Source organism: Pinus tabuliformis, chromosome 1_2, assembly GCF_031772625.1.
Source record: "Pinus tabuliformis cultivar Carrire ecotype Pingquan chromosome 1_2, CPIR1, whole genome shotgun sequence".
NCBI lineage: Eukaryota > Viridiplantae > Streptophyta > Pinopsida > Pinales > Pinaceae > Pinus > Pinus tabuliformis.
Genome location: NC_142298.1, coordinates 454,005,406 through 454,020,733, shown reverse-complemented (window position 1 = coordinate 454,020,733; position 15,328 = coordinate 454,005,406). Strand labels below are relative to the sequence as shown.

General features: G+C 37.1%; 1 protein-coding gene across 1 annotated transcript in view; it reads right to left on the bottom strand.

Moving 5' to 3' along the window:
* The window catches only part of LOC149206323 (cysteine-rich receptor-like protein kinase 2), a 32,689-nt gene extending 23,955 nt beyond the window's left edge, over positions 1-8,734 (bottom strand). Inside the window, exon 1 of the mRNA XM_089397658.1 lies at positions 8,617-8,734. Within this exon, the coding sequence (XP_089253784.1) occupies positions 8,617-8,734 (118 nt within the window). The remainder of the gene's footprint in view (positions 1-8,616) is intronic.
* Positions 8,735-15,328: the final 6,594 nt, after the last annotated feature.

Sequence of the window (15,328 nt, the reverse complement as noted above, 5' to 3'; positions counted from 1 at the left end):
CAAGGATTTACAAGTGTAAACTCTTTATGTCTCTTGTTTTATAGTTTTTTGTTTGTACTTTCTACTAAGCTTGTAAACCTAACATTAGTGGTACATTTCCAGCTAAGATTGACTGAAATTTAAGCAGTGATCTCTTTTGCAAGTCCTCTAACTCAGGGAATCCCTAGGCTTTTCTTTGCACTCTTTATACTTAATGTCTTGAAATCAGACTAAGTGAACTTTAGAAGAAGAAATGGAGCTACAAAATAGGCTTATGTATTCTACAATATGACTTGTTGAAGAGAAAAATAGATATCTTCATAAATCATCACTATAATGCTCATACAAAACTGTAAAAAAAGGGTTGTTGCTCTTCTGAAAAATAGAAATAGGTTCCAAACATAGGTATTAGATAGATGATCTTATCTTGACTTTGAAAGTTGTTATTAAAGAATAGAGATGACTAAACATATTCTTCTATTATCTTTATCTTTTCACAAAGGTTGTGATGTGTTGACCCCTAGATTGAACTTCAGGGTTAAGGGCCATCTTGCATCATCTCGCAAGGGACTAGTGATGGATTTTAGGCATTGGTATATGAGTCAAGGGTTGTTTGCATTGCCTCAAAATCTAAAAAGCCTTGTGAGGGGAACTCGAAAATAGAAAATCTAGACCAAGTGACAACACTATGACATGTGGCCACCATAGCCACTACCTCCTACTCTTTAGTGGGCTTTCACCACAAGGGAGGCTTCCCTATATTAGGTCACCAAAAGGATATGTCTATTCCAAGGGGTAAAGGTGACTAAATAGGTCAAGGAGGAATGCTTTCTTAGGAACAAGGCTTAGCTACCACAATTAGGGCAATGCACATTTTCCAAGAGGCCCAATTTGAGCATAATGTGACTTAGGATTTTAGAATAATCAAGGTAAACATTCTTATATAGTGTTGTAAGGCCAAGAAAAAGGCTTAAAAAGGTAGGTATCCAATCAACTTATGGCACAACAAGCCTTCAATAAGCCTCAAGTTGAAGCTTAGGTAAAAACTAGGATTTTGCTAGGGCAAACTTTACCTATGGCAAAGGACGCCAACCCTAAAATGGAGAAATTAATCACATGAAAGGGTTGATTTTGAGACAAGTACCTCACAACCAAGTGTTGAATCCATCCATTAGGCAATGTGGTCAACCCTAGTTGAAACAAATGCCCTATCCATAGATAGTAGCTTTCCTTAAGAGGTCAGGTAGAAAAATGAGATTTAATGTCAATTTTTGGTGTGATCAACAATGTGACCAAGGCCAATGCCTTGACCTTGGGTGATGGAATCTGTGAGATTCCTAACTTAGGAGAAAATACTAAATCCTAGCAAGTAGTAAGGGAATATTGAAACCCAAATTTCAAACCCTGGCTATCATTTTTGTGAGGGAGCAAAGAAAATGAGGAGAGCTAGTTGAAAGATTCACTCATGGGATTGTCATACAAATTGTATAAGGGGGTAATGCATATAATACCATTACAAAGATTCCATAGAATAATTTTCAACAATAATTAGCACATAGAAACCTTAGATAATTAACCATTCCATACAATAGCCACATAATACATTGTTTTATTAAATACAAGGAAAATTGACAACATAGAATGCATCAATAATTCTTTTTTTGCTCCATAATGACATATTCAATACCAAAGAATAGCTCCATAAGAAAAAATCCTCAACATATCACATCTCAACAAGATACAAGGTGAATTTCAGCTAGGTTGAAATCTTTAAGAGGGCCGAAATAAATCACAAGCGATGATACAAATGACATGAGACTAATGTCTATATATATAAGGTTAAGATCTCCTAATTTAGCCTAATGAAGCCCCTAAGAACATGTTTGATCTTAAATGAACTTGGGTTACAATCCAACCCATTAGCTAATGACGAAATAAATCAAATTAGCCCACATGTGTGAGACATAGCCTCTCTAAATGATGGCGTAATGCCTACTGAAGGCTCTAAATGCCATGCCAAGGTGTGTTGAGGTGAAAAAATATGTGAAAATTCCTAGATGATCCAAAATTTGATGGATGGCCCTCAATTCCTCCCCTAGGGTCCCAAGGGAAGTCACAACACCATCAAGTGGTCTCCATGGGTCTCCAATTATCAAAAAATGCCTCCTCCTCTCCAGCAATAGGGCTTCCTCTAGTGAAACAAGCCCTTTGTAGTATCTCAATGGGAGACGATCCTCATATGGGCTCTAAATCAACTCATACTCTTTAGATTGTGTCAAGGCTAGCCTAGGGGCATACTAGGTCCAATTGTTTCATCATGAAGAATCCTCAAAGCGAGGTTAAAGTTAGCCAACGTCACGGGTCTTGGAGGTACTATGGGATATATGTCATATGCTAATGTTGTCAGGAGATTCCAGTCTCTCAATGTTGACTCTGCTTATGCCATGTAGTTCTCTAAAAGTCCTATTACTCGTGGAGTGGATGCCCTCAAGGCCTGGGCTACCAAACCACTTGACAAAAATAGCATGCATTCTAGTGAAAGAAACCATCCATTAAAGACTAAGATCAATATTGCATCCACGTGAACCAAACTTGAAGATTAAGAGCAATTTAATAATTCAAATAGAGATCACCTTTCAATATTAGGACTGAGTCCTCACAAAGGTGTTTTCTCTCTTGGTAGGGGTGGCTAATTGTCAACCATATTAGGTTCTCCCAATCGTTAAGGGGAAGTGACAGTGCTTGGCTCCACCCCTCAATCAATAGGTATTAGTGCATAATATGATCATAACGAAGGGGAAAAGCCTTCATAGTCAAGTGCCATGGTCAAAGGGACCAGCTAATGGGGTGTCCACATCCTGAACATATAGATGTAAAGAGGAAGAATTTGTGGGCATCTGAGTTACCCTGCTGGGCCTAATTTTTCTACTCCTCTTGTTTGTCTTTTACTTCTTCTCGATTATTCTATGTATTACCTAATATAGCTCAAGCGTTAGAGATTGCTTTTTATGATGTAGTGGTTTTATTTCCCATTTAAGATGAGTTAGTTTATCACTCATAAGGGTTGGGACATGAAAGGGTTCCTTTTGATGTAATGGAGCATTATGTGCTTAGGAACCGGGTGATTGCTAATGAGTGTATAAAATCAAGTAGATTCACAAGCTCATGCAATGTACTAAAGCACAGGACAAGAATCTACTTCTACTTTCAACCAGCGGAAGCCAATAGATCGATGAAAACAATATGAACAAGAAGAAGATAAATCAATGGCACATAACACAAGATGTATCTTGGGAAAGCCATTGCTCAAAACCCTATTATCTGTATTGCATATATCATAAATATGAGTGAAGATACAAATCTTTCTCTCACTAGAACAATTCCACACAAGTATGCTCAACTCTCTCAGCTCACAATCTAGCTCTTCACCAACACTTAGCCAATTCTGTAGCTCTCCAAGCGCATAATCTCTTATGTAATTCCTAGGATGAATAACCTGTATTTAAAGCGAATTCATGCTTCCAAAACTGCGCAATCCAAACATAGGATCAATCTTTGATGCATCTCCAGTAAATAATACAACTGATAGTACATTGTCCCTACACTCTAGTCTCAATTGGGTCTTTCTCAAAATCGACATGCATGAGTTTATGATGAGGGAATCTTTACTTAAGTAGAGTGACACTTGTGGATGCACTAGTGCACCAATTGACTTTTAACTTTCTATTAGTTCCACAAATAGTTTGGAACTAATTTAACCGAACTTAACGAAGTAAACTGAGTGATCTAATTTCAAACTAAATTTAAACTCATACTGGACCCAAAAAACTTAGGGAAAACATATACATGACTACAGAAAGACTTCCAACTCGAAATTCCTAAGCTAATTAATTTAATTAAACTCAATTAACTATTTACAAGTTGTCATGAGAATAGAATTCGATTTTAATTCTAAGTTTAATTAATGTAGTCATTATGGCCATAATTAATCTAATAAGTCCATGCTAGCTCACCATTAGGTCATAAGGTTAATTTCCTGAAAATTGGTCATGTCACCATTAAAATCATTTTATAAAGGAGTAGTGAAAATCAAGTTATCAATAAAGGGTTTAAAGCATGCATTTTATCTCATTTATAATAAATAATTCCATAAAGTTATGAAGTTGCATTTTAAAGATACATCAAAGTCCAGATATGAAAAATTATGGTGGGTCCACTACCACATGTAAGTAAAAAATCGATTTCTACAAGCTATAAATGATTCCAACTCACTCTCCATTTTCTCATTTCATTTTCCAAGACATTACTCCACCAAAACAAATTGAATTTGTCAGCTAAAGATCAATGTTTACATGCCCAAGCCCAGTTTCTCTTCATCGTTTCACATATCCTCATGTTGTGTTGCACATTTCCTTGGACTGTTGTGTTTTTCATCAAAGAGCTGTGAACTTCCTTGCAGTGGTTTCTTTCATCACATTCTGGTTCTGTCACATTCAATCTAGGTTGATGGCCTCTTATTTTCTTAATTAATCTCTTAGTTGTGTTGCTAAGTTTCATTTCCCTCTCTTAGGGTTTTGAAAAAAAATTTCATGATTTCATGATTTCCATGACTTCCTTGCAGTGGTTTCTTTCATCACATTCTAGTTCTGTCACATTCAATCCAAGTTGATGGCCTCTTATTTTCTCAATTAATCTCTTAGTTGTGTTTCTAAGTTTCATTTCCCTCTCCTAGGGTTTTGAAAAAAAAAACATGATTTCATGATCAAAACTTGTATCCTGATGCTTGTACACCTTCTCCTATCCTAATCACACATTCCCAAACACCCTCTATCAAACCCATCCTTAAATTCCATCATTTTTACATAAACCCTAGCTAGAGTACACTTTCCTAGGCTAGGATTGTGTTTCCCTTCTTTGAAACCCTTCCCCTCACCCAAATTTTGAAATTCCATCTTCCTTAGCTCCCTAACATCCCTCACTATCCTCCCAAATTTTCCCAAGAATTTACCAGTTCCCCGTCCCTTTCATTTCCCTTAATTTCCTCAAGCTATCTAAATCCCCTTTTTTCCTACAAGTAAAACCCTAATTTCTCTCCCATAGAGCTAGGTGTTACCATGGAGTCTGAAACATCTGAACAAAAGAGGCATAAAGGAGGGAATGTCATCAGATATGAGCCTACCTCAACTCAAGAAATCATATCATCTCCTTTCATCATAAAATCATTTGAAGATGCAGGTTGTCTTGCCTTTTGCCAGAGAATTGAGCAACTTAAGTTTCATGACCAACTGACCAATGCTTTTGCCACCAAGATAAGGAGGGATAAAGTGACTCCAACAGGAGTTGAGTTCACTCTTTCAAGGGAAGTCATCTCCACAGCCACAAGGATTCCAAACATTGGAGAAAATTAGTTTAAGAAAAGAGACATTGACCTTCAAAGTTACAACATGTACTTGAAAACACCATATAAGACAACTCCAAAACATGTTTTTCCATTCAGACATTTGCTAGACAGATATGCCCCTCTCATGAAATTGATCATGAAATATTTTACATGTGAGGGTAGGTATTCAAGGTTGTATCAATACCACATGAGGCTTTTGATGCATTTCACCGGTGTGAAGCAACTCAACTTGCCTTACTATCTTTATAGAATCCTAACAAAAATGACAGAGAAGGTACAAAAGATTGGAGAAAATCATCATACTAGTCTATTTCATCATGGCTTGGTGAAAATTCTAGTTTGTCATCAATTGGCACAGGTAAATTTGTCTTGGGATGGCTTTGCAAATTTAGCTTTTCACCTAGCTTCTCTAGCTATATCTAATGGTGAATCAACACCTCTAAACTCACCAACAAAGCAAGAGGTTGTTTCTTCAAGCAGACCTACCAAGAAGACTTTTATGGCAGAAGTGACTAAGACTTATTCCAGAGGCAAAAGGCTTGTGTTTGCTCCAAAGATTGTTGAAAGGGCCAAGCCTACAGTAGGTGAACAGAGAGCATCCCCACAGCATGAGGAATTCACTCATCCAGGTACCAATGTGACAAATGTGGAGAAAGGTCATGAGGAAAAAGTTGCAAAGCAAATTATAATGGATAAGGAAGATGAGATCAAAAAGTTGGAAGACAAGTTGAGAGAGGCAAATGCTTTGATAGCATGCTTACAACAAGAAAACATGCAATTGAAAGTAAACCAAATGATCCAAAACAAACACATAGCAAATTTGAAGAAAGAGGATGTAAAAGGAAAAACAATGGTTTAGTTGGATGATTCAGAAGATAAAGAAGAGAAAAGCACACCAGGGAAACCAAGAACAAGAGGCCTCAAGAGAGCCCTTGAGCTACAAAAATAAGTTTCTCCACCTAGAGGTCAGATCATTGTTAATGACTTAATTACTAAAGAGATCAATGCAAACAGAGTATATTGGCTTGACAAGGTCAATGGCCACTTAGAGAAGCTCCTCAAGAAGGAAATAACTTGCAAAGACATATGGCCATGCATTACTACACAAAAAACAGGGTATCCCAAGTCAGAATCAAGCAATTGAAGAAAAAGATCAAGGAAACCCTAACAAGCCAAAACGACAAAGACAAGCTTGATCTACTTACTGAGGCCTTTCTCATGGCATGACATATCATATGATGACTTCACTTGACAATTTTGAAAAATTTTGAGATTTTTAGCATGTTTTGAAACTCAGAAACAACTATATGCGCAGCACCTAGGCGCTACGCTTTTTACTCAACGCTCCTTTTGCCAAAAAATCACCACCATTGGGTAAATAATGGCCTAATCATCTCAGCTATCCACTTTTTCAAACTTGTCAATAGACAAATTGAGAGAAAATTTCAAGAAAAGGGTCAAAACGTCACTTTCTGCCACTGTTTGGAAGCAAGGACTGCACATATCATAGTCCTCGGAAAATCAATTTTTTCTCCCTGCTGGAGTGTCCAAATCACTTTCTTGAAGAGTCAAATGACAACTAGAGATCCATAGCTTTCCAATGAGCTATCAAGCTCTGAATTTGGAGCACGGGAAGGCCTCCAAAATCCTCTTGCAAGCCAGGCACTATGCATATGTCTGAAGGCACTACGCATATCCCTGATGGTGTTGTGCATATCTCTATCGGAGCTTTTTTTCAGCAGATTTCGACTTAATTATGTAATTTTACTATTTCGATGTCTAGATGATGTAATTATGGGTAAATTATCTTAGTAAGTTGTTTTTATGTTAACTTAGGCCTCATTAATGAGGAAAAACTCAAATCAAAGTCTAAATGAAGAGTTTGTCAACCTTCACAGTCTCAGTTGTTGGTTGAGATATTTTTGGAAATTCTTCCACCACTCATGGATTCGATCCCTGAGAGTGGGGAAACTATTTATTTTGGTCTATATATATCATTTTCTCAATTAGAGAGAGGGTTGGACATTAGAGGAGAGAACTCTTGTGGTTTTGTACTTGAACATTTTCAAGAAATCAGAGTAGTTGCAGCTATTATCTAGGAATTCATGTGCAGTGAGTTTGTGATGTTGTATTTTCTCTGTTATAATTTTATATGAAAGATATTCATCTTCTCTTTCCATTCATTATTTCTTCAGTGGTTTTCCTTAAATTTTATAAGCAGAATTCTTTGCATAAAGCTCTGTTTTGATGGGAATATCATTGTGTGTTATTTTCCTTCTTGCTTAATGAATTCATGATGTACATGATCATTAAGACATTTTTCTTCTTCTAAACACTACACTACACTAACAAACCCTAAGCCATGACAAATCTATTGCTACCTTGCTCCTCTATATCTTTGTTGTTGTAACCCTTTGATCCTTTTAACCTAACTACCCAGTTTTCATCCCTTATCCAGCATCAAAATCCTAAAAACTCAAAACCTACCTGAGCCTAGCATATCTAGCCTAAAATCCTTTTACATTCCAGTCAATTCTTTGGCTGTGATCTCATAGAGAGAGCCCTCTCTAGTTTGGTAGGGCTAGCTACCAAACTGAAAGCTTGATTTGTGGTTACCTCCATCGATTCCTCTCAGCCTGGGACATTGTGGAGGATAATATTTTTGGCATCATTTCCGGGGAAATGACTGATATATTATTCCTGGGATTCGTTCTATAAGTGCATTCAAGACTAGATCTGTGGGTGATAGATTCAAGTATCTAAAGAAGGCCGATTTAAAAAATCACATCAAGTTCAAGGTGTAAAAATTACGGCTCATAAAATAAATACAAGATCAAATCCTAACCCAAATCCACCTCCTGTTGTTCATGATCCAGAGAAACTGCTTAGGAAACTCAAATCACCTATTCCTGAAAGTGCAGCTCGAAAATTGGTAAGAACTACTTCTTTTCCTGAACAATTATTCACTGTTGAAAATCTTTCTTTCGATATTCAATTTTAGCTATCTCTTTTCAGATCAAAATCTGAGTCTTTCTTTTCTGAAGTGGTACTTGACCCTATTAAATTTGATTCCCACCTCCCTTCTTCTAAATCCATCTTTTCTAAAGTCTATCATGACCTTTGGTTAAACTTTGATAAATAGCAAAGTATAGCTGACCAACTTCAAATCACCACCAAAAAATCTTATATTCAATATCATCTTGAAAACCTAGCTACTACTTCATCCTCCACTGCACATCCAAACACATCAGCTACATCATCTGTTATTGTTAATTTACCACCACCTCCATTAGTATCATCAGCTCCATCAACACAACCCATTGTAGCACCTGTACAATCCCCTCCAGCAGTCATGGCACAGTTTTCCCCTCTATTATTACCTAGTCAACTCACTACTCTACCTCAAAACTATGGCCAAAGACTCCCTCTTTTTTATGGAAGTTCAAAAATCACAGCCTAGTAACACGTTGAAAAATTGGTGGATTTCATCAATCTTGAAGAGGTTGATGAAGAGGATGCTAAGATGAGAATCATAACCTAGGGCTTTCCCGAAGATGTTAAGAAATGTTTTCGCAGTTTGGCAGCCAATTCTATAAATAGCTCTCAGTAGTTGATAGAGTTATTCTTACCCCGGTGGCAAGAAAAGAGGAACCCATTAGATATTTTGGCTGAGTATAATTCCATGAAAAGAAACCCGAATGAGACAGTGTGGGAGTTCACAACAAGGTTCAATCGGGTGTATAATTCCATTCCTGATGACATGAAACCTCCCCCTGGTTTAGCACTCCTCCAATATCGTGATGCCTTTGATCCATACATGGCATGTCAGCTTAGGGAGAGAGACCCTGCAACTTTAGAAGAAATGCAGCGAAATGCAGTAAGTGTGGAACCTAATTTGCTTATCAAGAAGTCAAAAATAAAACCTGAGAAACCTGAGAAGAAAGTTACCATTAAGGAAGAGTCTTCTTCTTCTTTTGATGTAAAACTTGACACTCTGATAAAAACCATGGAAAGAATGATGAACAGAATGACTATAGTAGATCGACAAGCGGAGCCTTCAATAAGGAATCCAAATTATCGGGGACATCAGCAATCACAGTTCACAAATAAGCAAAAAGAGCAGAAAAATCAAGATCCTCAAGGACAAATCAGAACTCCATTTCAACAAAATTACATTGAAGGCCCCGAAGAAGATGAAGAAATTATTGAAGAAGATCATTTCTTTGAGGGAGATGAACTACCTACTTTTTTGACTAAGGAATATCAGTTTTCTCAGGAGTCTTTTACACCGAGTGATCAACAGCTTGTACTTGCAAATGATGGTTCATGGTCAGTGCAGACTGAAGAGTACCAAAGGGCATATCAGAATGCTCTCAGCCATTTACAGAAGTAGTACAATTTGAGGAGCAGGAATGTGCCTGTCACATTGAATTAGAAAAGGAAAAATGCTCAAAAAGATGTACAAGACAAAGAAACAATCCCTGTAGATCAAAACAGAGAAAATGACATTGTCATTCTAAATCGGGATAAAACTAATGAAGCTTCTACCAGCAATGTAAGAAAGGATATGGAGGCTCAAAGTGAAGGTCACAGAAAGGAGTCTCAAGCCAAAGGACAGCCTGAAAAGAAAGACACCACTGCAAAAGAGGTAGACAAGCAATCCAGTCCATTTAGTTTAGAGAATGAAATTTCTAAGTTGAAAGTTTCGATTCCTCTAACTAAACTAGTCAGGAATGATAAGTACAAGTCTCATATTGCTAAGATGTTGAAAGTAGATCAGATGTCAGATATAGTCAATGTTGCCGATGATGAACCTAAAATTTTGTTTGGTCTAGCTCTAGAGGGAAGTCCTGAAGATAGTGAAGTCCCACCTTTCTATCTTAGTATAAAACTCCATGAGTTTATCCTCCATAATGCTATGTTAGATTCCGGTGCCTCACATAACCTTATGCCAGAAGCTATTATGGACAAACTTGGACTAAATATCACCCGACCTTATCATGACCTCTATTCATTTGATTCGGGAAGAGTGAAATGCCTTGGCCTTATCAAAGACTTAGCAGTGTCCCTAGACCAAATTACAACCAACAATGTGTTAATGGATGTAGTGGTCGCTGATATACCTCCACGATTTGGCATGTTGCTCTCACGGTCTTTGGGGGAAAAACTGAAAGCAACCTTGCAACTTGATTTCTCATATTCTACTATACCAGTATTTGGACATCTTAGAAAACTGTACCAGGAGAAAAAGATGAAATGCAGGATTAGTAGCAAAGAGAGACCAAATAATCACCCCATCCACATTGTACATACCAATCTAGAGTCTTTCATCTTGTATAGTGATATGAATCCAATAGATGATGATAGTCAGATTGTTGAAATTTTAGAAGTTTCGGATGTTATAAGTAGCGTACAAGAAGATTTGATTAAAAAGAGTCAGAACGTAGATTGTTTGCAGCGGGAAAATTCACCTGAAAAGATTGTTGAGTTAGTGCAGAAAACAAAGATTGTTGAGACAACAAGTCATCGTCCAAAAAGTCTGACAGATCAGCCCTCCAAATTTCAGTTTCTGGGTGAAGAAGATGGTCTTTGGACCATGGAGTTTGATGGTGCATTGGGAAAAGAAGGAGCTGGGATTCGCATGTGGATTCATGGTCCTTTGCAACAATCAGGTAAAGTCCCTCGAAATGTAAGATTAATTTCTTATAAGTTGGCTTTTGATTGCTTGAATAACGAGGCAGAGTACGAAGCGTTGATTGTTGGCCTTAAAATTCTTAAAAAGCTAGGAGCAAAGAAAATTTCAGTTTATGGCAACTCTGAGTTAGTGATTAAACAGGTAAAAGGGGAGTACCAGGCCAAACATCTGAGGATGTGAGCTTATCGAAATGTTGTCCTTGACATTCTTAAGACTTTTTCAGAATATGCTTTGTCTTTGGTCCCTAGAACTCAAAATTTTATGGCTGATTCCCTTTCTACTGTAGCAAGTATGTTTAAGATCCCCATCCACTCAAATAAGAAGTATTCAATTCATCTTAAACACCACCCAACTGTCCCTGATGATCTGAGATATTGGCAGGTGTTTTGGGATGACAAACAGATTAATAATTTTCTACAGATGGAGGATGAATTTCTGAATTCCCATATTGATGATGCAAGTGATGAGAATGATTAGGAAATTGAAGCAACTGAGGTTGAAGTGTTTTAGGTTAAAAATAATAACATTCCATGAGGTCTTGTACCTTTGGAAGAGTTATTTGATCGTGATGATGTCGCTAAAAAGCCCACCATGGTCCCCACAGAAAAAGGTGTTGAACATGTAAACATTGGTACATCAGACAAGCCCAAGATGGTCAAAGTATTTATCTCCTCAGATGAAAAGTAAGTACATTTCTTTAATGGAAAAATTTTCTGATGTATTTGCTTGGGACTATTCAGATTTAAAGGTGTATGATAAGAACATCATTCAGCATACTATACCGGTTAAGCCTGATCAGCAGCCATTCCACCAGAAGTTGAGGAGGATTAATCCTAAATTGCTGCCATCCATTGAGAAATAGGTAAATAGACTCTACAAATCTGGTATTATAGTTCCTATTCCTTTCTCTGAATGGATGTCAAATCTTGTGCCTGTGAGAAAGAAGACGGTGAGATACATCTTCGTATCGATTTCAAAAATTTGAACAAAGTGTCATTGAAAGACAATTATCCCCTTCTGAAGATGGACCATATTCTATAGAGGGTAGTTGGGTCTTCCAGGATGTCATTGCTTGATAGATACTTGGGCTACAACCAAATTTTGGTGCACAAAGATGCTCAGTTGAAAACAACCTTTACAACACCATGGAGTACATTCATGTACACCAAGATGCCATTTGGATTGAAGAATGTTGGGGCGACATTTCAGCGGGAAATAGACATTGCTTTCGCCAGCAAAAAAGGTGTATTTCTGGTTATTTATTTAGATGATCTCATAGTTTTTTCTAACTCTGATGAAGACAACTTACATCATCTAAGAATTGTCTTTCAGAGATGTAGAAAATTCGGTATATCACTAAATCCAAAAAGGATATTATTTTCCATGGAGGAAGGTACACTACAGGGGCATATTATTTCCAAGGATGGCATTCGCATTGACCCTGCAAGAGTTGAAGCAATTCACCTGTTAGATTTCCCAAGAAACAAAAAAGAGATTCAATCATTTAATGGGAAAATAACTTTTTGAGGAGATTCATCCCAAACCTTGATGAATCTCTAAGATCACTGACATTCCGAAAAAGGATAGTAGGGTAAGATGGTCTGAAGATGCCAAGAAGTCATTCAATGCGGTTAAATTTTCATTATCTACTACTCCTACTTTGATGAGTTCTGATTAGACCTCAGATTTTATTATATTTTCATTCGCCTCCAAGCATACTTTAGCAGTTGTCCTAATGCAAAAGAGGGATCAAAAAAATGAACAACCCATAACTTTTTTCAGTCAAACAATAAGAGATCTAGCACTGAAGTACAACATTATTGAGAAGCAAGCTTTGGCCTTGGTGAAAGCGCTAAAAGACTTTCGGGTATACATTCTGCATTCCCACATTTTAGCTTATGTTCCAACAACAACAGTAAAAGAAGTTCTTATGCAGACAAATCTAGAAGGTAGGTGGGGAAAATGGATTGCAGCAATGTTAGAATATGATTTGGAGATAAAACCAACTAAATTGATCAAAGGACAAGGTTTGGCAAAGCTCATGGCCGAATCAAATTTGCATGCATTAGATATCAATCTGATAGCTGCCCTCTCAGAAGAAGACGCAAAAGATTCACAGATATAGGTATCATACATGTTCTCTTCATCTCCATGGTATTCATACACAATTTATGTATTGCAGCATTTAAATCCTCTGTTGGAAGTACCCAAAGGTAAAAGTAGATCATTAAAGTTGAAAGCTTCAAAGTATTGTATTCTTGATGGTGTTTTGTTTTGGAAAGATCCGAGTGGTGGTGTTGTTGAACTGTCTAGTCGAAAATGAAGCAAAGGATGTGATGAGTGATTTCCACAAAGGAGATTGTGGTGACCACCTATTCTGGAAAACTACAGCCAACAAAATTTTGAGGGTTGGTTTTTATTGGCCTACTCTTTTTTATGATGTGTATAAAATAGTGATGAGCTACCATGAATGTTAGATTTTTCAAGGAAAAATAAAACTTTTCCCATTTCCATTGCAGCCCATTTCAGTCTTGGCTCCATTCCAGCAGTGGGGTCTTGCTTTTGTTGGGGATATCCATCCTTCATCATCTGCACAACACAAATGGATCCTAACAGCCATAGATTACTTTACAAAGTGGATTAAAGCAATCCCAACCAAGCAAGCTATTGATTTTTTTGTCATTCAGTTTATTAAATCTAATATCCTATCTAGATTTGGCTGCCCGCAGAAGATAATCACCGATAATGTTGTTGCGTTTAAGTCCTAGAATATGGTGGAGTTTTGTGAGAAGTATCATATTGCATTGGGACATTCTACTGCTTATTACCCGAAAGGGAATGGGCTGACTGAATCTTCCAATAAATATTTGATCAACATAATCAAGAAAGTTTTGGAGGTCAATAAGAAGAAATGGAATAAAAAGCTCATTAATGCTTTATGGGCAGATAGAGTTAGTAACAAGGAATCCGTAGGCATGTCTCCCTTTTAGTTGGTGTACGGGGTTGATATTGTCTTTCCTTCATCTATTATTGTCCCAGTCATGAATATTTTGTAGGAAATGGGCAGCGAACCAAATGATATGCAGCAAAGAATAACTTAGATGACCCATGTACAACAAACTAGGGAAGAAGTATTTCAGAATACTTCTAAACTTCAGGAAAGGATAAAAATGATTTATGACCATAAGACTAAAGAAGATAACTTCAACATGGGTGATGTGGTTCTTCGTTGGGATGCACAGAATGAAGAAAAGGGTAAGAACACCAAGTTCGAAAATCTATGGAAAGGACCGTACAGAATCTCATCTTTCAGAGGAAAGAATGCTCATCTGTTGAAAGAGATGAATGCACAAGATTTTTCGGGAGGAGCGATCAATGGTAGGCTTCTCAAACACTACCTTACTTGAAGAAATTTCTGTGAAATTTTCATTATCATTGTATATACCAGTCTACTTTTCATGTCAGAGTGTGAAGTAGCTATCATAGAAGTTTGAAGCCCAAGGAGAAGGCCATAAGGCTTCTTTGATCAGCTAATGGTTTAAAAAAAAATCAATTTTTTTTGTTTATTGTTTGTCAAAGTCAGTTATTCAATCTATTTTCAGTTTGAGTTTGGTATTTTTCATTTTGATTCCATGCCTAATGAATAAGTCTACCTATTCTACGGTAAGGAGCTACCATCCCCAGCTGGAGCCAATGTTAGTGCTTGTAGGTCATGTTAGTCACCGATGATCAAATGTGCTCTTACAAGTTTTTTCCAATGAGCTATCAAGATCTAAATTTGGAGCACAGGAAGGCCTCCAAAATCCTCCTGCAAGTGAGGCACTAGGCATATGTCTAAAGGCACTACATATATCCCTGATCGCGCTGCGCATATCTCTGTCAGAGCTTTTATTCAACATTTCTTCAGCAAATTTCGACTTAATGATGTAATTTTACTATTTTGATATCTAGATGATGTAATTATCTATAAATTATCTTAGTAAGTTGTTTTCATGTTTAACTTAGGCCTTATTAATTAGAAAAAATCTCAAATGAAAGTCTAAATGAAGAGTTTGTATTCAACCTTCTCAGTCTCAGTTGTTGATTGAGATATTCTTGGGAACTGTTACACCACTCATGGATTCGACCCCTGAGAGTGGGAAAACTATTTATTTTGGTCTATATATATCATTTTCTCGGTCAGAGAGAGGGTTGGACATCAGAGGAGAGAACTCTTGTATTTTTGTACTTGAACATTTTCAGGAAATCAAAGG